At 35.0% G+C, this 22766-nt stretch overlaps 2 protein-coding genes and 1 pseudogene across 2 annotated transcripts; all 3 read left to right on the top strand.

Annotated features, from left to right (window-relative positions):
- Positions 1-650: 650 nt before the first annotated feature.
- LOC8278307 (protein LATERAL ORGAN BOUNDARIES) lies at positions 651-2522 on the top strand. Its single transcript, XM_002511295.4, has 2 exons — positions 651-912; positions 1932-2522. The coding sequence occupies exon 2, from the start codon at positions 1950-1952 to the stop codon at positions 2520-2522; it is 573 nt and encodes a 190-aa protein (XP_002511341.2). The 5' UTR covers positions 651-912; positions 1932-1949.
- Positions 2523-10888: 8366 nt separating this feature from the next.
- On the top strand, positions 10889-11637 carry LOC8278308 (oleosin H2). Its single transcript, XM_002511296.3, has one exon. The coding sequence runs from the start codon at positions 10989-10991 to the stop codon at positions 11412-11414; it is 426 nt and encodes a 141-aa protein (XP_002511342.1). The 5' UTR covers positions 10889-10988; the 3' UTR covers positions 11415-11637.
- A 145-nt stretch (positions 11638-11782) lies between these two features.
- LOC8278310 lies at positions 11783-22565 on the top strand (annotated as a pseudogene).
- The last annotated feature ends 201 nt before the right edge of the window (positions 22566-22766 follow it).

Below are 22766 nucleotides of genomic sequence, written 5' to 3'. Positions count from 1 at the left end.
TTTTCTTCAAGGTAATTAGAATCTAAAGTCAGCATGTTTATGATTATTCTTTTTGTTGCTTCATTTCCTCATTATTTTAATAATATGCGGATTAGGATCCTTCATTTTGATAATATCATCATCCAAATCAAACTGTTTAATTTCAATATATATATTTTACATTAACTTAATAAAACTCGTGTAAATATTTATTAATTTTGGTAGAGTAATATCTCTATTAGACAGTATCAGAGTAGTTATTAAATTTCAGTTTTTTATTTATTTTGTATAATTAATTTTAGTTTTTATCTCAATTAAGTCATATTTGTTAGCGATTGAGAAAATAAAAACACGACAGACCAATCTCTTATCGGTGAAATGATTAAACTAAAAATGTTGAAGCATTGAAAAATGAAACAAATTGAACCTTAATAACTAAAATAAATTTACATGAAAAATTACAGTTATAGCCACAACCATTAATTTTGAATTTAACGGTTTATAATCTACCATGAAAATAAGTATTGCGATATAGTACATGAGAATGATATAGTAGATACGTATAATATATGGCAGAATGAAAAATGGGGGGAGACATCGCCACATCCCTGATATTATTATTAGATGCATGGTCATATAGTCATTCTTTTATAGTGTACCTCCCATTTATTACCTTTGTCTTTTGCCTCCATTCCCTTCTCCATCCACTAAATGCTCTTTGCCTCTCTTATTGCTCTTTTGTTATACTGAACTTTGCAACTCTCTTTCTCCTTCTCCTTCTCTCTACTCCAATTAGGGTTTCCTTTGAGGGTATTCACCTGTCATAAATCTGTGGAGAGGTTTCTCCTTCATTTGCTAAGGAGTACTTTATCTTGGGAAGGAACAAAGAACATCTAGCTCTTGAAAGAGCTCTTCAAGAGGGAAAATAAAAAGGTACTTCTCTTTTTGTTCATCTGATCATCAAATAAACCTACATCACATACAGGTAAATATATGTAGCATCTTTATTCCTTTACTATGCTAGCTAATAATTTTCTTTTCTGTTTTTGTTTTTTTTGTGTAAGCTAAAGGCTAAGAGACACTAGAGTCCTCTGGGTTAAAGCCTCTGATTTAGGGCTTTGCTGTGTTCATGTACAACATAAGGAGAAAAGATATGAATAGTATATATTTATATATACACGGTTATGGTGAATAGCACTATTCAGATCCTTTGTTCACAATATAATTTCAGAAGGAGTTTAACTTTTTCTTATGACTTTTTTTGAACTTAAAGATATCATAACTTTTTAATTTTTCATGCACCTAGTTTTCTAATTTATGTGTCTAGCTAATAAGAGGAGAAAATAAGTTAATGGATTATAGAAAAGACAAATCAAACTCAAGAGCAACCTGCAGAAGAAGTTTGCTGGGTTGTAAGAGTAATTTGTGTGGGAATTAAATTGTCTCTCAGAACTTAAATAGGGAGTGAAAAAAAGGAAAGGAAAGAAGACGGAGAGAAAAGGAAGGCAGAGAAAGAGCAATCAAGGGTAGTTTATAGCAAAAAAAAAAAAATGGCAATTAATCCCTAGATTTCACTTAGGTATGCATGTGTATCTCAAAGATTTATGTATATGTATGTGTGTCAGTGTGTATATATATATATATAGAGAGAGAGAGAGGGTATGTCCTAAAGAGAGAAAGGGGCAAGAAGTTTGGATTTTCTCAAATTAGTATTGGAAGCTTGCAAAGTTTCTGAAAAGCATTTAGAAATCTATAAGCAGCTTGTTTTCATTACTATGCACTATGCGGAACCATAGAGTCGAGATAGTGAATTAATTAAGTGGGGAGAAAAAGAAACTAAATGAGCCCAAAAAAAGAGAAAAAGGAATTAAAAGATAGAAATTACTAGTTTAAAATTGAGGGAAGCTCACAAAAAGATTGATGAAGTTCCTGGATATACTTTTCTTGTTCAGAGAACAAAGAAAGATCAAATGGCTTCGTCCAGCTCTTACAATTCTCCCTGTGCTGCCTGCAAGTTCTTGAGGAGGAAATGCATGCCTGGTTGTATTTTTGCACCTTATTTTCCACCAGAGGAGCCACAAAAGTTTGCAAATGTCCACAAGATTTTTGGAGCAAGCAATGTGACTAAGCTCCTGAATGAACTTCTCCCTCATCAGAGAGAAGATGCAGTGAACTCTCTTGCCTATGAAGCAGAAGCTAGAGTAAGGGACCCGGTTTATGGCTGTGTTGGGGCTATCTCATTCCTTCAAAGACAGGTTCTGAGGTTGCAGAAAGAACTTGATGCAGCTAATGCTGATCTAATCCGCTATGCTTGCAATGAAATCCCAACAGCATTGCCTGCACCACCTCCAGGGACAAATTCTATGCAGCCAATGATTGATCATTGCCAAAGGCTAAGAATGGGTAATGAAGGAGGTTTTTATCAACCTCCTGGTATGGCTCTTCCTTATAGTTTTCCATGGAATGATAACAATGAAGGAGGGGGAGGGGGAGGGGGAGGGGGAGGGGGAGGAGGAGGAGGAGGAGGAGAAGGGAACATGTGAATCTTGATCAGAGAAATGACATTATGTAGGGTTTTCTCTAGCTGCACCACTGCCGCTGCAGCTAGCTAGCTAGTGCTTGACTTGCTGGAAAACTCTCTCTATCGGTATGCTATTATAAGGTTTCTAGCTATGTAGCTTCACATGGAGTCTTTTAGCTAGAACACCTAATTGTGATTTGAGTTCTATTAATAAGTTAATTAGGAGCAGTCATTATTATTTGGGTGATGGTAAGCATACAGATAAGTATTTTTAGCATGACATTTAGTAATTAATAAAAAAGACTGCAGAGCTTGATTAGTAGTTGTGGCTGGTGAACCTTTTCTTCTTCTTTTTTTTTTTTTCTTTTTTTTTTCTTTTTCCTTTTTTCTGTTTGGGGTTGTGTCATTTGAGAAGCAACTCTAGGCATGTGCATCATGGAGTTGCTAATTCCAGAGTCATTGTTTATGCTACAAGAATAAGTGATATAAACATTAATTAAGTTTAAAGATGATTCTCTAGAGGCCTCACTCTACATCTTAGTCTTCCTTTATACCATACATATATTTATATATTCTTACCTTTCTTTCTGCTTTGTTCTCAAGGACCACAGATTTGCATTGTTAAGAAACTAATTCTTCTAGCCATACATAGATTAAAGATGTCCAATTTCAACTCCAAGCTCCACCTAACTAACCAAGTCTTTCTTGTATTTTTTATTATTATGTTCATAATTTAATTAACTTCTTCCATAGATTAATTAAGATTTCAAACACTTTGTGAACCTAAAGTCGTTTTCTTTTTTCATAAATCAACTAATTGAAAAACCAGCGATATTTTTTTCTCTTCTTTTGCTGCTTCTGTTCAAATTCATTAATTTTTTCAATTTAAAAAATATTGGAACCAAAATGAAAAGGGAATACAGTATGAATATATTTGGCTTCTTAAATTGTACAATTCTTTTTATATAAAAAAAAAAAAATTCTAGCTAGTGAAAAAACAGCCTCACCTCTCATTTTTCTATGGATGCAAATATCCAAAACAGTAAGTCACACAGTTGATTGCTCTCATTGGATCCGATTTGATAAAGTAGTAGTTGTTCTTCCATTGTAAGGATTTTCAGCTTTTGTTCGATCACCAGCCCCTCCTTCACTGTTATCTTCCCCAACATTTCCTAGACATAACAGTAGAGAGTGAACAAAAGTCATAACGCAGTTCTCTCTCTCTATCTCTCTCATACTTTTGTACTTGATCTTCTAAGTTATAGCATTCTTTTTTCTTAGATCAATTAATTGCATATTGATGTGTATATAGTGTATGGATATACTCTCTGTAAAATCAAGCAAAAGATTTTTTGGTGATGTACCAGATCTTTCCTATAAGAAAAGAGAGGAGAGAGAGAGTGATTAATCCTAGATAAACCCAGAAAAAAATTTAGGGTTAGGGTTTCAAATTGCACTTAGAAACAGTAGCATTTGCTTTCTCCAAGAAAATGGTGTTGATATGAAATAGAACGAGGGAGAGAGATTTGTTGTTTTTTTTTTTTCTTTAATTTTGTAAACCTCTTTATGTGTGGTCTGAATGAGAGATGACTTTTGATTTTCCTTATTTTCTTCGACTGTCTAATTCTTTTCATTCGATTCTCTCTCTCTAGATATATATATATATATATCACACAATACTAACATTCATGTCGTTTTAATGTAGCAGTACTAAGCTCTCATCACTAAACACGACCAACTCTTCTGGTTCTGCTTCACTTTTTGTCAGTCTCTCTCTCTCTTTAACATACACATAAAACTGATCATCACCATACACTGTTTATGCATATTTTCTTTTGCTGTGGCACACACATATACACTGTAACACACTCTTTAAAATCCAAAAAAAGTTAAAACTGTCCTTCTTTTTCTCTCTCTCAATCGTCTATGGATTTGGGGTTGGCAGTTCCAGTGATGAAAAAAAAAAAAAAAAGAGAGTAACATCTGTTGTCCTCCAATTCATCACCATGCCCACACCTTTCTCGAGATCGCCAATATCCTAACCTTTATCTTTCTTGGAATTTTTGATGCACTAAATCTAATCTCTGAACTCATGATTTCTTGCTTTCCTTTTTTTTTTTTCTTTTTCTTCCCTTTCTTTGATATGAAATCATATGATTTCTTGATCCATACCATTTAAATATAAACATTAAAAAATTCTCGATTTTTGTTATTGACATTAGTTAATTTTTGGTTACTGGTGTTTGGTGTGGACACAATATCTCTTTTAGTTGCCACCAGAAAACCGCATTAGACAGGAGCATAATTCTTTGGCTGTGAAGCATATACTATATTACAGAAATACTGAGTGATAAATACTTGGAGTGTTTATATCATATTTACAATGATAATTATATTTCATCATTTATTTGTTAGCCAAATATATATGTATATATATAAACTAATTGTATTGATGTAATTAGAAATGTATAGACGCATTGCGGCTTTATATAAAATAGAGATAAAGTCATAGATAAACACTATATAGACAAAACTATCTTGATCAGCAATACAGCTTAAGTAGAGCAGTAGAAAAGCTAATTAATAAATATCTTTAACAAATAGGATACAGAAATGGAATGTGTGTGTTAAATATTGATATAGTTACAGACAAAATTGTGTATGTAAATGTGGGTGTGATGTGTCTACTGTTGGATCAGAACTCAGATGGCAAATAAGGCTTTTTCTGGAGTTATTGCTGAGCTTTATTTTAAGTGCAAACAATGCAACAGTTAGTGATTCAGAATCTATCAGAACCTATCAATGTTTCTCTCTGCAGAACTGCAAAGACGTGAGAAAGAAGCAAAGAGCAGGTGAAATTTGGCAGGTTTTTGTTTCTTTTTTTTTTTTTTTATTTCCAAATAAAAAATTCTTTTAGACAGGACAATTTAATGATTTATCTTAACAGGATTTTGGGGGGTCATATATAATATGTATTATGTTCTCCCAGCAAGAAATATTTTTTTATAATCTTTTCCTTAGTTTCTTTTGGCTTTCCTCAAAGGTTCATGGATTGAATTCTTGTGTTTGTGTTCTTCCTCATTTGATGTCATGATGAGTGGGACTCTCTCCCACACACACACAAACAAGTTTGCAATTGGCAATGGTTATTATTTCACTTTTGAACCCATATATTCAATGTCTCTTTTATATATATGCTCAAATGCCAATATTCCCCTGTCAACGTTTTTCATAAAAAAGAAAAAGAGTCTAATCAGCCAATTAGTACCAAAAGAGAATTTCTCATTGCAATTGGATACGCAAAAGATGGAACCCAAACTCCCTCGCGAGCACAATCTATGACCGATGAAATTGTTAGAATGCAGAACATTATAAATTAATATTACTACATATTTTTTCCAGATTTCTGTATAACAACTATCAAGACCCGAAAATGGAAGAATGAAACTGTAATGTGGCCCAAAATTACAATTGAAACAGCTGCACTCTTCACAAGCTTCATGCGTTGCTTGTGCAGCTATGTTATATATATGGGTCTTCCATTAATTTTACACTTGGGGGCACCCTTCTACTTGAGTTGATAAAGGGTTGTATCCTAATTAATAAGAGATGAGATTACCATAAATCAATCTTTAATTCTTTTGATTCTAAGTGATCCAATAATGTACCAAAAATTCATTTAATCCAAAAAAAACTGAACCTGTTAGGTAATGCTTAATAATAATAATTATAACATCTCTAATAGATCGCTGCGAAGATAAATACATTAGTAATAGGAACTATCAAGGTACTGCTAACAGGGATCGAAATGAATTGAATTCTTAAAGAGCCAAACGATTATTAATTAACTTTTTTATAACTAAATCAAACATGCCGCCTTCTATTTTAGGAAAAACTCTAATTGTTCTCTCTTATTTTCTTGTTTTTCATTAAAATTTTATTTTTTGGCCCGCTACCGATCATTTTTAAATCGGTAGTATTTTTTTTTTCTTTTTTTATTAATTATTTTATAAATAAATATTAATATTTTTCTTAAAGAATTTTGTGGTCCTATATCATGAAAGTTTTGAGTTCTTTTTATAGAAATTTTATATTCATTCATTACGGGGATATTGAATTCTCTCTGTATAAGAGTGATGAATAGAAAAAAATAACCAAATCTAATATCCAAACAATTGAGCTCATTAAAAGATATCTATAAAATCGATATGTGACTTAGTACTATTGAGTGAAACATTCTTTTCATATAATTATAATCTATTGCTCCGTCAACACAATTGATAATTGTTAGAATTAATTTTCTTTACATATATTTTTTAATCTTTGATGTTTATTTTTATATTTTATATCTATACCTACTTTTTAATTCTTATTAATGGAATATCATATTTCTTCTTAAAAGGAAGTACTGCATCCAGCTAGATAGAATGCAGCATAATGTGTGTGTGCAAGTCTATGTACATTGGCGTGCACCTTAGAGTGAAGAAGGGAATTTTCTTTTGAGCTGAAGCCAGTCCAAAGAATTGTCAAATAAAAATAAAATGCATATCTTAATTAGGTTCGAGCAATTTGTTTATGATAAGGCAAAATATAAACCAAATAAAAGATATGCCAGAATAATCATGTTACCCATCTTTAGATACAATTAATTTTAGTTATAGCCTCTTAAATGCATCATAGCCCAAATCTAATGGGTATGCTCTTTTTGAGCTTTTTCTTAATTTACTTAAAACTAAAGTGCATTAATCCAGATGCAGTACAGGTTCAATGCAAAACCTTCAAACACTTATAGGTAGCCCTCCCAAATATTTATCCACGGCTCATAACTGTACTGCCATTGCTTCCTAAAGCCAACCCATCACATGCACGACTCGTAGAAAAAGGCTAATGTGGCTAAGTAATACAAATAATCTCTCCTTTTTTTTTTTCTCCTTATCATGGCTTTATAGAAAGTATTTATTTTGTCAGATCTCCAATGATGATGACCATGATAGTCGCCATAAGCGTGAGTATAAACTAATACAAAGATTATGGGTTAAAGAGTTGTGCTTTAAATTAATTTTCTTGATGCATAAATTAATTATTCTGTCTTTAGTCATTGGGTATCGCTTTGCAAAGGGGAATACTGGATACCATTTTTGATTAATTTATGTATATATGAGGAGAAAGAGATTTAGCAGTGCAAATATAGATATGAAGAGAATAAGAATATCTAATTGTTCCAAGATTATTATTCTTTAATTATACTTATAACAATATGAGAATACAATCTCTATTCCATAATCATATGCGCAGAAAGTGTTGATTTGGAATATGGCCAGGTTTTGACTTGATGAAAATGACAATCTTGATTTGAGATTTAGCATCGTCTTTAGTTGTTAAAATACCCATCAAAATCTGCTAAGATATCTTTTAGCATTTGTTAGAACATTACTTTTCTTCATTGACCAAGGTCTGGATTTAGAGTGTTATATATATATATATATATATATATATATATATATATATATATATATATATATATATATATTTCTTTTCTTTTATTCTGGATGACATATTTTCGACTACGCCATCAAGTGGGCTATTCCCCTTGTATACTGGTTGTAATATATTAATTTAGTACAATGTAATTAAGGAAATGGAAGGGGAGTAAGTAAAGCTTTTTCCAGATCTCCAACTAGAAATTGAATCCCAGCTAAGTATGGTTAAAGTAGCTAATAGATATGAATTAAGTTCCAATAATTGCCCCAATGCTATGTATTTTCGCATTTAGTCAGATATTGTGTTGGCTCTTTAACCAAGTCCGACAAATTGGCTAACTTGTTAGATTATATAATTTTCCTTCCATGGACACCTCCAGTTATTTTAGATGTTTTCTTATACTTACTAGCGGATGATACCATTTCTCTTGTATAAAGAAGCTGTTAGAGTAAGCTAGAAAAACTTTCCTTTTTTACTTTTCCTCTTCAATTAATTACTCCCCTTTGGATTGGAAAAAACATAATGATTAAATTAAACATAGGTGCAAAATCACTCAAGTCAAACAAAATATACTGATTAGAAACTTGAACATTAATGCTTTCTTTCGTTTAAATTTATAAAAGAATTAATTTTATTTGAGAAAATAATACATGAGTTAGAAAATAAAATAAAAATAATAAAGTTGAAAAATATATACAATTCATTTGAAAATTCAACCAATTTTTTTAAAATTTTAGTTTAATTAGAACAAATTTCTTATAAATTTAATTATATAAATTACTAAATTAAATTTGTACTCTATTTAAAATTATATAAATTTTAGATTCATAATTAAATTTTATAAATTTTATAAATTACAATCAAATGCTGTTCAAGTAATATTTAATTTATTTTTAATATCATGAAGTTACGAATGAAACATTAATTTGCAAGTGCATACAAATTGTTTCCTTTGTACAATAAAAATTGAAAATGGACAGAGTTTTCCAGTTGTTTACGGACACATCTGGAGGAACAAAATCACATTCCCATAGCTTAAAGCAGGTGAGCGAGTGCTTAGGATAGGCAAAAGCCCAACGGCATAGGCCGGGTAGATAGGGCATGGGCAAGCACCGTCACATGCCCTACAATGTGGGTCGGAAACCAAGGCAAAGGGCTACGTACCCATTTTAGGTTGTCTTAATAATTTGCTTAAACTTTATTTGGTCTAAGTAGCAGTGGTCCAGTACTAGCTTGACAGTAATCAAACAGTACAAAAGTTCACTGTACATTTGCTAACACTGGAAGTTGCAACTTGAAAGGTCCATGTCCATGCCTTCGTTTTCTGTAAAACTCATTTGTCTTGCATTATGCATGTCTTTGAGTACATTCCAACTTTTTCGTGTCAATTTCACTGCCACTGTTTTAGTTTAGGCGTACTTTCCATTCTAGCCCTCAATTTGACAAATATAAAGAGGGTTTTTCTAACCTTAATTTCAATATCACTAAGTTTATAAGAATGTATCACAAACTTTAGTCTTTTTGTAATTTTATTACGATCATAAACTTGTTAAAATAATTTTATAATTATATATGTTTAATATCAACTAATAAATTAAAAGTTAAGAATATATATATAATTACTATAATTTATAAAATTAGTATGACAATTAAAGTAATAATATAAAAAATTAATTTCAGATTAGCCTTTCTTATTCTGAAAAAGAAAAAAGAAAAACTAAAGTTAAGCGGCATATAAAACCTTGATCTGAATAAAAGAGATTTCTAGATTTTACTAAGAAAGCTTCTGCAATCTTGCAGGCTTCAAATCAAACTCTGTAGAGGGAGCCGATGGAAAAGACTTGAAAACCAAACACTATATCACACTTGGCTATTGAGCAACAACAGCACGAAGAGACAGTAAGAGATCCAGAGGAAAAAAGGACTTGAAGAGGAAAAGCACAGTGATAACTGTAAGACATATCTAATCCATTAGAGACACCCAGGGACGGAAATACAAGTCCATCGATGACAGAGCTATTTTTTTTTTTCTCAAAAGCACATGAAATTATAAATTAAAAATATTAAGAGCTATGGTGACTAAATTTGAAAATTTATGAAGTTTAAATATTAACAATAAAAAAATATTGCTTAATAATATTGAGACTAAAAAAAGATATAAAAAAAATTTAGTAGGTTGTTAATATTCTTTTATAGAAAATATTAGATAAATCTACTCATGAAAATTCTGAAAGGGTACAGTCTCCTTCATTTCCTCTCTAGTTCTGTCTCTAGATGTTACCTTTATGAATAAATTAATAATATCTTACGTTTAAATACTAAGAATAAAAATAATATTGTTATCTCATCTAAATCTAATAAATATTTATTATTAGAGTTTAAATGTACACATATCAAAATTTGATGTATATTTTTATTTATTAATATAACTTTTATTTATATAAATTAAATAAATAGATGAATACTATATATTTATTAAATAATATAGTATATAATGTTAATAGTATTATATATTAGATTTAGATAATATATTTTTAGAATATATGCATGCAAGTCTTATCGGTGACAAAATGCATCAAGGTAAGCTCATATAAGAGCACCATATTCGGATAGTGAAAAGAAGAAGAAGAAATGAAAACGAAGAGCTCATATAAGAGTACCATACCTCCCTCCATTTACTCCCGCGGTTATGGTTAATACGCATATATTACTATCACAAGTCCAAGAATTTTCACTTTTTCTGTGGATTTTGGTTACACGACATACAGAAACCAAAGTAAACGCTCAAACACGTACCAATATAGACACGCTTCCCATGCAGCAGCAATTACTCTCTATCCAACACGTGCCTCTTCTTTCCCACCTGTCCGTTTTTCTCTCTCCTTAAATTCACCTTCCTTTTTTGTATTTTCTTTTCTCGTTCATTAACCTTGTTTTCTCCATCTCTGCAAGTTTTGTTTGTTTAGTTTTGAAGGAAAAACTCAATATAATTAACGAATAAGCCTCCATGGCTGAGCGCCTACAACAACAGCAGCAGCAAGGGCATGATAAGAAGGGCCCTTCGACCTCACAGATTTTAGCTGTGGTTACCCTTTTGCCTCTTAGTGGCACCCTCCTCTTTCTTGCTGGTGCGACTCTTGTCGGTGCACTTACTGGGCTAGGTGTTACCACTCCACTTTTTGTGATTTTTAGCCCGGTTCTAGTGCCTGCAGCCTTTGTCATTGGCTTGGCAGTGCTAGGGTTTTCGGTCTCGGGTGCTTTTGGGATCACTGCACTTTCTTCCCTGTCGTGGATGTTAAACAACTTTCGCCGGATGATAGGCCTTTTGCCCCAGCAGATGGAACATGCTAAGCGGCGCGTGCAGGAGACGACGGGTCAGTTGGGCCAGAAGGCTAGGGATGTGGGCCAGACTGTTCAGAGTAAGGCCCAATAAGTGACTAGAAGGAGAGGGTGGCAAGACATAATTTTGTGGTCAATGGCTTATGGTGTTCGCTCCTTGTGCCCAAAGTTGTCTCCTCGTTGTAGGAGAAGTAGATATACTTACATATATAATGGGTTTTGAGTTTGATAGATGGCATATGTAATAAGAGGGTCTAGTACGAAGACTAAGAATGATTTAAATACGTGTGTTGTTTATGCATAGTTATCTTCTTCTTCTTCTTCTTCTTCTTTTTTTTTTTTTTCTCCTCTGATGTTATTTTATGCCGAGTATGGGTGAATAAATTTTAATGTATTTAAATTTAGCGGGATTAAAATGGAAATTAGCATAGATTTGGTGCATATGGTAGACATGGCGTCCCTCAAGTTCAAACAAATATTATTTATTTCTCACCGGAAAACCTGCAATTAAGTGATGTAGGGTGTCAAAAATGGACTCGAGGCAATGATAATGAAGTGGACGGTATATCTATTTGTGCAATCCAAGCAGATGGGTGTTCTGCATGTAGTGTCTTCAAAATGAAGGAACTTGTGATTTCCTAGTTAAAAATCAGACCTGGAAATTGGGATACTCTCGGAATATAGTCCGAAAATAAATAATTTATGAAATACAACTACAAATTATTGAACCGAATGAAATGTTAAATTCAAAGGCCTAAAGCCCAAGATTCAGGAATGGTGGACCAGGGAACAGGGTTCAACACTGGACGGCCTTACTCCCAGCCAGCCGGCCAGCTCTTCCTTTTGTCCTGCGTAAGTGTCTTTTCTCTGTACCATTACCATGATTAGAATAGGAAATAAAATAATTGGTATAACGAGGCTCATATAAATAGCAAACAGGAGAGAATGATCGGTAGAACGAGTCATGATAAAAGTAGTATTGTCCTTTCAAAAAGAGAAAGTAGTACTGTAATGTTTAATTACATATTTATTTTAGTGCTTAATTAAATATCTACGAAATAAAAATAGATATAAATATTTAATTATTTATAATAGTTATTAAATATTCATAAAATAAAAATAGAAATAACTGAATAAAAAGAAAATCACTCGCGCAAAAACTATTTATCTAATTAGTTATCTTTAGCTATCATTACTATTAAAAATAGGCCATCAGAGATTGAGAATACTTTAAATTGCTGTGGTGCTTAACTATAAATTATATAGACTGGCAGAGATGTTTACTCATAGGCGTAGCCCTCTACGGGATCTATAATACAGATTGCAGATTTATTCAATGCAAATCCTGCTGATTATAATTCTTCGAAAGATACTGGACGCCATGTCTTATGTTGGCTGCAGTGCTGCACCTTAATTCCTGCCTTTGTTTCTATCCACAGTATCAGTTAGATAATTAATAAACGACAGTCTGTTGGCTGCAAAGCTCATTATTGCAGGTTCAGTCCCTCTCCCTGATATACCATAAATGATGAAAAGTTGGTGTTTTGATTTGCAGCTGATAGATGATGCAGTAGTGACAGTATCTGTATCATTTTCACTTTCTAAAAGAAGTTGGCCTATACAATTGTTTGCTACTGAAAAGAATGGCTCTCTGTTATGTAGTACCTGTGTGCCTAAGCTTTAACTTGGGTACCTGAAGGAGCAAGTTTACTGTTCTCGACATTTATGCAATACCACAGGTGAGAAACCAATAACCATAAATGTCAGTTCTGCATGGTTATATGCACAAGGATGAATCTCTGGCATGATTAGTGTACTGCAAATATAAAAGAAAATGATCACTTGAAAAGGAAAAGAAAGTAAACTGTTCACTAGATAGGGATATGTCATGCTTTCAGTGGGACCATTCTCATAACTTAGTAAACCAAATGATCATCCTGCGTCTACTGCCCCTGATGTTAAAGCTAAAAAAACCTTCTAGCTTAATCCCTACAAAACATCTAATAATGCTCGTTGTTTTGGCATTTTTCCAGGCGTATGTAGCTCCATATCTCACTCCAAACAAATCCCTACAAAAAATGCTTACGCTGCAAAGGACAGAAACAGGCAGATAAATACGGAAAAGGGAAATGATCTTTAATCATTAATTGTGGGATAGAAGGATAGGATATACATATAGTCCATTAACGAAGTTCCATGTACATTGAGACAGTCCTGCATATAGAGGGTACAGACAAAACAGGTAGATGATTTTGTGCTCATCTAATGGAACAAAGGAACAAACTAGTGACATGGCTGAAGGGTGTGTGTTTTACAAGATGGCATCTCTATTTGTAATATAATGTTCAAAAATTGATCCCTTTGTCAATCAGGACATTGAGATGGTGCCAACACATGCTCATAGGCTCAATTTGGAACCCTTCTGAGTTATTAAAATATTATTGGAGAGGAAAATTAATTAGTCTACTATCACCTACTTTGTGTGAGCTTAGAAGTGAAAGGTGCATATGTTTCTTCTCCAGGCATCAGAAAACCTTTGACTGGTTTTTACCATTTGAAACATTAGAAACAATATGTCGACATGTTACCATCATAAAATAGGATTGAAAATTGTAAGCAGCATAAAGCACCAAGTGCTAGGGGGCAAATAAGCAAGAACTTTACGCTTAGACAGATTAATTTTATAAGGTCTGCAAGGGATCCATACGAATTAGCATTTGATTATGTAAAAGAATAATCCACTGAAAGGGAACAAAAGAAAAAAAAAAATCAATATCCACTTCTTCATGCTTGATATTCCAATGGAGATGCTCTGAGATGCTCCCAAGAGTCGAGGGCACAAAATTTTATATTCTCCATCTCATCTCGTTGATTCTATCATGAAGATGGCTGTTCCAAAATATCACCTTCTATACCTCCCTCTCTTGGCTACTGTCCTTAATAAAGTTCTCCCGGTTAGCCAGGCAAGCCTAATGTACCCTTTTAGTTGCTCTGAACATATTCAGATATGTAATTCCTACCTATATCACATCTCTGAAGGTTTAAGCATTGATCAAATTGCCTCTTTCTACTCAGTGAACTCATCCCATATAAAACCCATCATCCATGGCACCAAACAGGACTATCTAATATCTGTTCCTTGCACTTGCAAAGATGTAAATGGCACTCAGGGTTACTTCTATGATACTTCTTATAGAGTACAGTCCGGTGACACATTCATAAACACTTCAAGCATTCTCTTTAGCGGGCAAGCCTGGAAAGTTAAGAATGAAGTGGGGCTATTTATCGCCGGAGATACGATCAGCATACACCTTCTATGTGGGTGCACAGAAGTACAGTCTCAAGAGATAGTGACATATACAGTTCAAGAGAACGATACATTGACCGGGATTGCAGAACTTCTATCTGCGAGACTGAGTAATATTCGAAGTCTAAATGAATGATTGACTCGAAACCCAAGTTACATAGATGTAGGATGGGTGTTATTTGTGCCCAAGGAGAAGAACGGCATTCGAACACCAAAACAAGGTTAGGCATTTTCCTTTATCTTTAACGCGTTCAACTATTCTTGGTAACAGGAAAACTAGAATGTTAAAATGATTACTTTTTATTGTTAGCAAATTTCGTATTTGGAGCCAAATAATTTATCATTTAGTATATCCCCACAGGACGCATATATTACGTCAAGAACGCAAAATATTTCACTCTCGAAAGCAAAGAAATGCTTGCAACAATATATCTACCACTTCCTCTGCTTTTTCTAATGTACTACTTCTACTAACTTGTTTCGTGTTTACATCTTTATTTATCTTGATTGTTGTCCTATCTGAATGGTGAATTATATGTAATTTATGATTGAATTTCTTTATGACAAGCAAAGTAATCTTTTCCCTTGTTCAAGCCAGGCAAACTACACTATTTGACACTTACCCTAGCCACAGTGTCAGCTGTCACTTTTTGTTCGGTTTGCGCTTTGATCCTATTCCTGATCAGGAGACTCCGAAACCATAAAAACAATCAGGAAGCTGTCAACAAATGCCATAGTCCCTCAAAAACTTCCTTACAGAGCTACTTTCACAAGAATGATATTGAAGGTAAAACATCTTAATCCTGGTGTCAATAACTATTTGTTGAATATCCGTTCTTTCATTCAGTAGTAAGTACGTAATAGTTCAAATAAATAAAATTATTTGGTGTAGATGCAACCTTTGAATCTGAAAGACCAGTTGCATATAGCGTGAAGGAGATCGATAAGGCCACAGTGACTTTGACGGTAGCATGAAAATTGGAGAGGGTGGGTATGGGATCGTGTACATCGGTTCATTGAGGGAACGGGTATGATGCGTCATTGTTACTCGTATAATTAAGTAGTCATTTTGCCGAACTGTCTATTTCCATTTTAACCCAAGTACAAAGACCTTAATGCCAAATCCCATATCAGGAAGTTGCAATAAAGAAAATGAAATCCAGCAGATCTAAGGAATTCTATGCAGAGCTCAACGCATTGTGCAAAATACATCATATTAATGTGGTAAGAACTTATATCTGCAGAGAAACGAATAAAATATGTGGAAAAGATGAAAGTGATTGTTATATTGAACTGCGATGATTTACAAATTAAGATTCTGAGTTCTATTGAATGAATATGACCCTTATATATACAATTGATGCTAACGGTCTTATAGTTATGAACTTAGATCCTAAACTCTATGATAACGTTCTTATTCCTTGATTTAGCATTAGTAGAAGTGAGGAAGAAAGGTTGCTCCTAATGTCAGCTTGGAGGCCTGTGATGATAGCATGGTCTGAGGCCATGACCCTCGGTCTTTATCTGCTGGTTTATACATGATGTGTTATGCTTTTGTTCTTCAACACTCCCCCTCAAGATGGGTCCGAATAGATTGATTGATCTCATCTTGCTAAGAAGATATTGATGATTAGCTCTGTTCAAGGCTTTTGTGAGAATGTCTGCCAACTGTTCGTGGCTTCTACTGAATGGAGTTTCAATTTCACCAGATTGGACTTTTTCCCTTATGAAGTGGCAGTCTACGTCGATGTGTTTGGTGCGTTCATGGAAGACAGGGTTTGAAGCAATGTGCCTTGCTGCTTGATTGTCACAGTACATTTTCATTGGGCTGTTGCAATTAATTCCCATGATTGCAAGAACTTGTTTGATCCATATTAGCTCACTGGCAGTTGATGTCATTGCTCTGTATTCTACTTATGCGCTAGATCTAGCAGTTACTGTTTGTTTCTTGCTTTTCCAAGTTACTAGGTTGCTACCCACAAATGTACATAAACCAGAAGTTGGCTTTTTGTCACAGCTTCTGGCCCAATCTGCATCAGAAAAACCAACAATATCATTTGAACTGTTATTTTTCATCCAAATCCCTTGACCAGGGGTGCCCTTAAGATACCTAAGAATCCTATCGATGGCATCCAAATGACTAGTGGGAGGAGCATGCATGAACTGACTTACCATACTTACAGCATAGGTGATGCCAGGTCTGGTTACAGTGAGGTAGATTAGTTTCCTTACTAGTCGTTGGTAATGCCCTACATTGTCTAAAGGATTGCCATCTTCAAGATTAAGTTTGACTTTAGTTTCCATTGGTGTATCTAGAGATTTTACTCCTAGTTTTCCTGTTTCTTTTAACAGACCAAGAACGTACTTTCTTTGGATAGAAATAGGCCTTTATGAGATTTGGCTATTTCTATTCCAAGAAAGTAGGACAGTTGCCCGAGATCTTTGATGTCAAATTCCTCTTTTAACTTTTGTTTAACTTCCTCAATTTCTTTGTTATTATTACCTGTTATGATGATGTCATCAACATAAATAAGAACAATGATGGTGCATGCATGAGTATGTTTGACAAACATAGAAGAGTCAGATGCACATTTAATGAAATTGATTTTTAAAAGGAAATGGCTTAGCTTTGGAGACTGTTTCAATCCATAGATGGCCTTTTTTAGCTTACATACCAGGGATTGATCGTTTAAAGGCTCATAACCTAGAGGTAGAGTCATGTATACTTCTTCAATAGAGACCCTTGGAGGAATGCGTTTTCACATCCATTTGACATAGACTCCATCCTGAGTTAGTAGCAACAGACAATAGAATGCAAACGGTGCTCATTTTTGCTACAGGAGCAAAGGTTTCCTGATAGTGTAACCCATATGTTTGAGTAAACCCTTTTGCTACCAGTCTAGCCTTATATCGCTCAATCGTCCCATCATGTTTATATTTGATTTTATACACTCATTTGCACCCCACAGGTTTTTTTTTTATTTTTTGGCAGAGATATTAGGTCCTAAGTGTCATTTTTTTCAAGAGCTTGAAGTTCTTCCTTCATAGCCTTACACCAGTTAAGATTGGTGTTAGCTTCATAGAAGGAAGAAGGCTCAGTGTGAGTGGTGAGGTTACTTAAATAGGTCTTATATGAACCAGTCACAGAATGATAGCTAATAAATCGTTGAATGGGATACGATACCTGATGGGACACATAGTCCATTAGTCTGATGGAAGGGCGAATAGACTGAGATGATCATCTCGGGGCAAGTTCTTCAATTTGGTCAGCTCGTGACTCATTGTCTCCCCCTGAAGAGGTTGCCTCGAGAAGGTTACTGGCTCCCCCTGAAGGAAAGACGTCCAGAGTGGCCTCGGGAGGGGGCTTCCTGTTGACTAGAGCAGTGAAGTCTGACCTGTCAGAAAGAAAATGATTATCGGGAAATAACAAAGTAGGAGTGACATGAGGAGATTCCTTTATGTAGTAGGAGGTACATTCGTCAAATGATACATCCCGAGAGATATAAGTTTTATGGGTAGAAGGTCATAGCATTTATATCCCTTCTTTTTAGAAGAGTACCCTAGGAACACTGTTTTTACAGAACTGGGGGCAAGTTTATGAGAACGTCTAATATGGACAAAGACTGTACACCCAAAGACTCGAATGTGGCCTAATTCTATTTTTCAATTTTTCAGAATTTCTAAGGGGCTGAGATTTTTTAGCTTGGGACTAGGTAGGCGATTAATGAGGTAGGCAGCAGTTAAAAGGGCATCCGACCAGAAATTATGGGGAACATTATTTTGAAAAAGAATGGATCTGGTGACTTCAAGAAGATGACGATTTTTTCTTTTAGAAATACCATTTTGTTCAGGAGTGTAAATGCAGGTGGTTTGGTATAAAATTCCTTGGTTGGAGAAAAAATCAGAAATTTTTTTATTTACATATTCAGTGCCATTATCTGAGTGAAAAATTTTAATTTTGGCGTTGTACTGAGTTTGAATGAAAAGAGAAAACTTCATAAAGCAAGAAAATACTTCATTTTTTCCTTTTAATAAATATACCCAAGTAGTGCGAGAATGGTCATCAATAAAGGTGACAAAATAACGGAAGTGATTATAAGAAGTAACGGGAGCAGGTCCTCAAACATCGGAATGAATTAAATCAAACATTTGATCAGATGTAGTAGAGGAAATGGGGAAAGGTAATCGAGTATGCTTAGCAAATTTGCAAATGTCATAACAGCTAGTATTGATTTTGAGGCACAAAAGTTGATTTAAAACATGATCGGATGGATGCCCAAACCGCTGGTGAATTAAAAAATCGTGGCTGACAGGATTGGATGAGACTAGGCACTGATTGGGAGAAATTATGAGGTAGTAGATGCCATTCTCGAAGTGGCCTTCACCAATCATCTTCCCTGTGATTCGATCCTGAAATGAGACTGAGGTTGGTGAGAAAATAACATTGCAATTTAAATCCCTAGTGATCTTACCAATAGATAATAAATTTGATTTGAAATCTGGTAGGAGAAGAACATTGTAAATATCATTATGAAACAATTTTAAGGAGTCAAAACCAGAGATTTTAGCTCGATATCCATTGGCAACGATCACATGACTAGAATTAGTAGGGACAAAATTTTGCAATTTTATGGCGTTCCATGTCATGTGGTCCGTTGCCCCGAAGTCAAGAATTCAATTTAAGGGGTTATTTATGCAATTCATATAATTTTGTGATACCAAACCTGATCCATGAGAATATGGAGGCTGAATAATTGATTGAAACTGAGTGATAAGTTGCGAAATTTGGGAATTTTCAGTTGGAGAGGGGTCGGACCAATTAAGGAAGTCGGACCGGGTCGGGTCACCTGAACTGGATCGGGCCGGTTCGCTCCATAAGGATCGGGTCGGTTCACTATTCATGGGCCGAGTCGAATTATTGTTATTGGGTCGGGCCGGATTAAAGGAGTCGGGTCGAGTTAAGTTGTAAGAACCCGACCCACTATATACCGACCCGACACCTATTTCCTTACTCGAATCGTCCCCTTCATAACCACTAGGGTTATTTTTGTTTGACATACCCATGCCGCCAAACTTGTTTCTTCCTTCCCGTCTCCCGTTTCTTCCTCTGTCATTTCTGTGGATGCTTGGCCGAAGCTGTGGATGGAGGTGCCAACAACGCTCCTGAGTATGCCCTTGCCGTTGACAGTGGCTGCACCTCTCGACGTTGGCTGGCCCTCCTCGCGCTCGGGCTACATCGCGGTTTTGCGAGAGGTAAGCGTGTTCTGTGTTCTCTAAACCACCTGTAGTCCCCATCGTTGCCCGTCTCGTTTCCTCTTGTTGGATTATTGCGATGACAGCATTGATGTTAGGCAGTCTATTTGATAATAGAATCTGAGATCGAAGGGGTTCATAGGTCGAATCGAGCCCCCCAGGTAGGTATATACTAGATTTTGCTCTTCTCTTCTCCGTGCTTCCTCTTGGTCTGTGGTAGATTGGAGGTAACTCTAGAGTTCCTCCCACCGAGTCAGGACTTCAGTGGCATAGCTTGTGCTTGTCCGAGTTCCTTGTTGTATCTGGGACAGTTTCTGTTTCAAATGGAAAATGTGAGCATAGTTTCGGTCATGCCCATACAGGTTTTTGACTTTGTCCCAAATCGCCTGTGATGAAGCCAGTAGCATGCACAGCCTGGCTATCTGAGGCTCCATGGCGTTGGTGAGTAGTGACATGACCTGGTGGTCGGTCGTCTACCACTCTTCTGCTGCTTCAATTTCTTCCTTCGATGGCTCATTGGGGTTATTAGGCTGTGGCTTGCATCGGGTCCCTGTGATGAACCCTAATTTTTTTCTGCCACTCAGGCTTATATATACTGCCCTTGACATTCGAAATAATTCTGGTTGCCTTTTAATATGATATTGGTTAATTTGGTAATGTCACTGTGAGACATGGCTGTGAAGAGTTTTGAGTGATTGAGGCTGGGTAGATGATGGCAGGATCAAACCTGCTCTGATACCATATAGAAAATATGAAAGTGATTGTTATATTGAACTATGATGATTTATAGATTAAAATTCTGAGTTCTATTGAATAAATATGTCCCTTATATATACAATTGATGCTAACGGTCTTATAGCTATGAACTTAGATCCTAAACTCTATGATAACATTCTTATTCCTTGATCTAGCATTAGTAGAAGTGAGGAAGAAAGGTTGCTCCTAATGTCAGCTTGGAGGCCTGTGATGATAGCATGGTCTGAGGCCATAACTCTCGGTCTTTATCTGCTGGTTTATACATGATGTGTTATGCTTTTGTTCTTTAACAAAATAAAAGGTAAAGAAAGTTGAGATTTCTGATGGTCAAAAACCTGATGCCTTAGGTGGACCTGCTTGGATACGCCTGTGGGGATAACCACCTTTATTTAGTATATGAGTATATTCAGAATGGATCTCTCAATGATCATCTGCATGACCCTCTGTTGAAAGGTAATAATGCGACGGATGCTCCTTAATCCTTGTTTTCAAGAGTGCATCGAGAATTAAAATAAGAAGGGCTTGATTTTGTTTTATCATAATCTAGACATTCTTTTTTTTTCAAAAGAAAAAAAGAATATGCATCAGTACACCCATTAGGAGTTCTTAAAAGAGTACAGCTGAATATTTTGCAGCCTGTGAGTTCTGCAAGGTTCTAACATTAGCAGCTCTCAGGTGACACACCCCTTTCATGGACTGCAAGAGCACAAATAGCACTTGATGCTGCAAGAGGAATTGAATTACATTCATGACCACACAAAGGCACAGTATGTGCACCGTGATATAAAAACAAGCAACATCCTACTAGATCGGGGACTTAGGGCAAAGGTGATTAACTATTTGCAACTGTTTAATGTTGACATTATTATGCTTGTTGTGACTTGTGACACGTATTTTCACAGTTGCATAAACTAAATCTAGCTCAACATTGTTTCTGCAGGTATCGGATTTTGGGCTGGCAAAGTTAGTAGAGCGATCAAATGAAGAGGACCCTATAGCGACACGCTTGGTTGGAACACCAGGTTACATTGCTCCTGAGTAAGTGTTGCACTCGTGATCTCTTTGCCAATGTTTCCATTGTAAATTAACCGACTCGTTCTGTTTTGCCAGAACCGTTCGAGAGCTTCAGATTACATGTAAAACTGATGTGTTCGCGTTCGGAGTGGTACTGGCAAAGCTCATAACCGGTCAGCGTGCTCTCATACGTGATAACCGGGAACCAAACAAGATGAAGGCTCTGGTCACAGTTGTAAGTCAAGATTCTCCAGTCCCCTTCTTTCTCTAGATTATCAATTCTGTTTTGTTGATTTATTTTAGTTGGAACGTGATCAGATATTGACAATATTCAGAAATCAACAAACAGAGACTGCCCTGGAAGCTAACGTTGATAGTAATCTAAGAGGAAGCTATCCCATGGAAGAAGTATGTGAGGTTAGTCCGTAGAATGGCACTAAAGAAATTTGCTGGTAAACATATAAATGTTTTAATCTTAACATATACATAATATGTGCATGCAACAAAACATATATACGTGTGGATCCAGATGGCAGAAATATCGAGGCGGTGTTTGAGTGAAGATCCGTTAAAGAGACCAGAGATGAGAGAAATTGTGCAGGCACTTTCCCAGATATTAACGGCCACAAAAGAGTGGGAAGCATCACTTGGAGGAAGCAGCCAAGAACTAAAAGGAGTATTTGTTGGAAGATAGTCTTAGTTAGTTTACTTATATAAAAGAAAAATGGGTTAGCTCTGACTAATCCACCAGTACAGGTTTCATTTTGTTTGCAAGGATATCACAATCCCTCATTTTGGTATTAATGTTTTTACATAAACATGTCGCCAAATTTTTGGATTTGTATTTCCCGCGGCTAACCCCCATTTTCTTTCTCATGTGGAAAAATAACAAAAATACCTATGTTTTTTTTATTTTTTTATAAAAAATACTGTGTAATTTTATTTTTATTTTTATAGTGTGAAAATATTAAAAATATAATTTCTTAATTTTTTTTAAAAAATTAGGATAATTAGGATATTAATTGTGTTTATTTTTTATTTTTTGTTATTTTTCGATAAAACAACTGAAAAAAAACAATCGAAAAATAATTATAAAACAACCACATCATAATTTAA

Source organism: Ricinus communis, chromosome 4 (assembly GCF_019578655.1).
Source record: "Ricinus communis isolate WT05 ecotype wild-type chromosome 4, ASM1957865v1, whole genome shotgun sequence".
In the NCBI taxonomy this organism is placed as follows: domain Eukaryota; kingdom Viridiplantae; phylum Streptophyta; class Magnoliopsida; order Malpighiales; family Euphorbiaceae; genus Ricinus; species Ricinus communis.
This window is presented reverse-complemented; position numbering and strand designations above follow the sequence as displayed.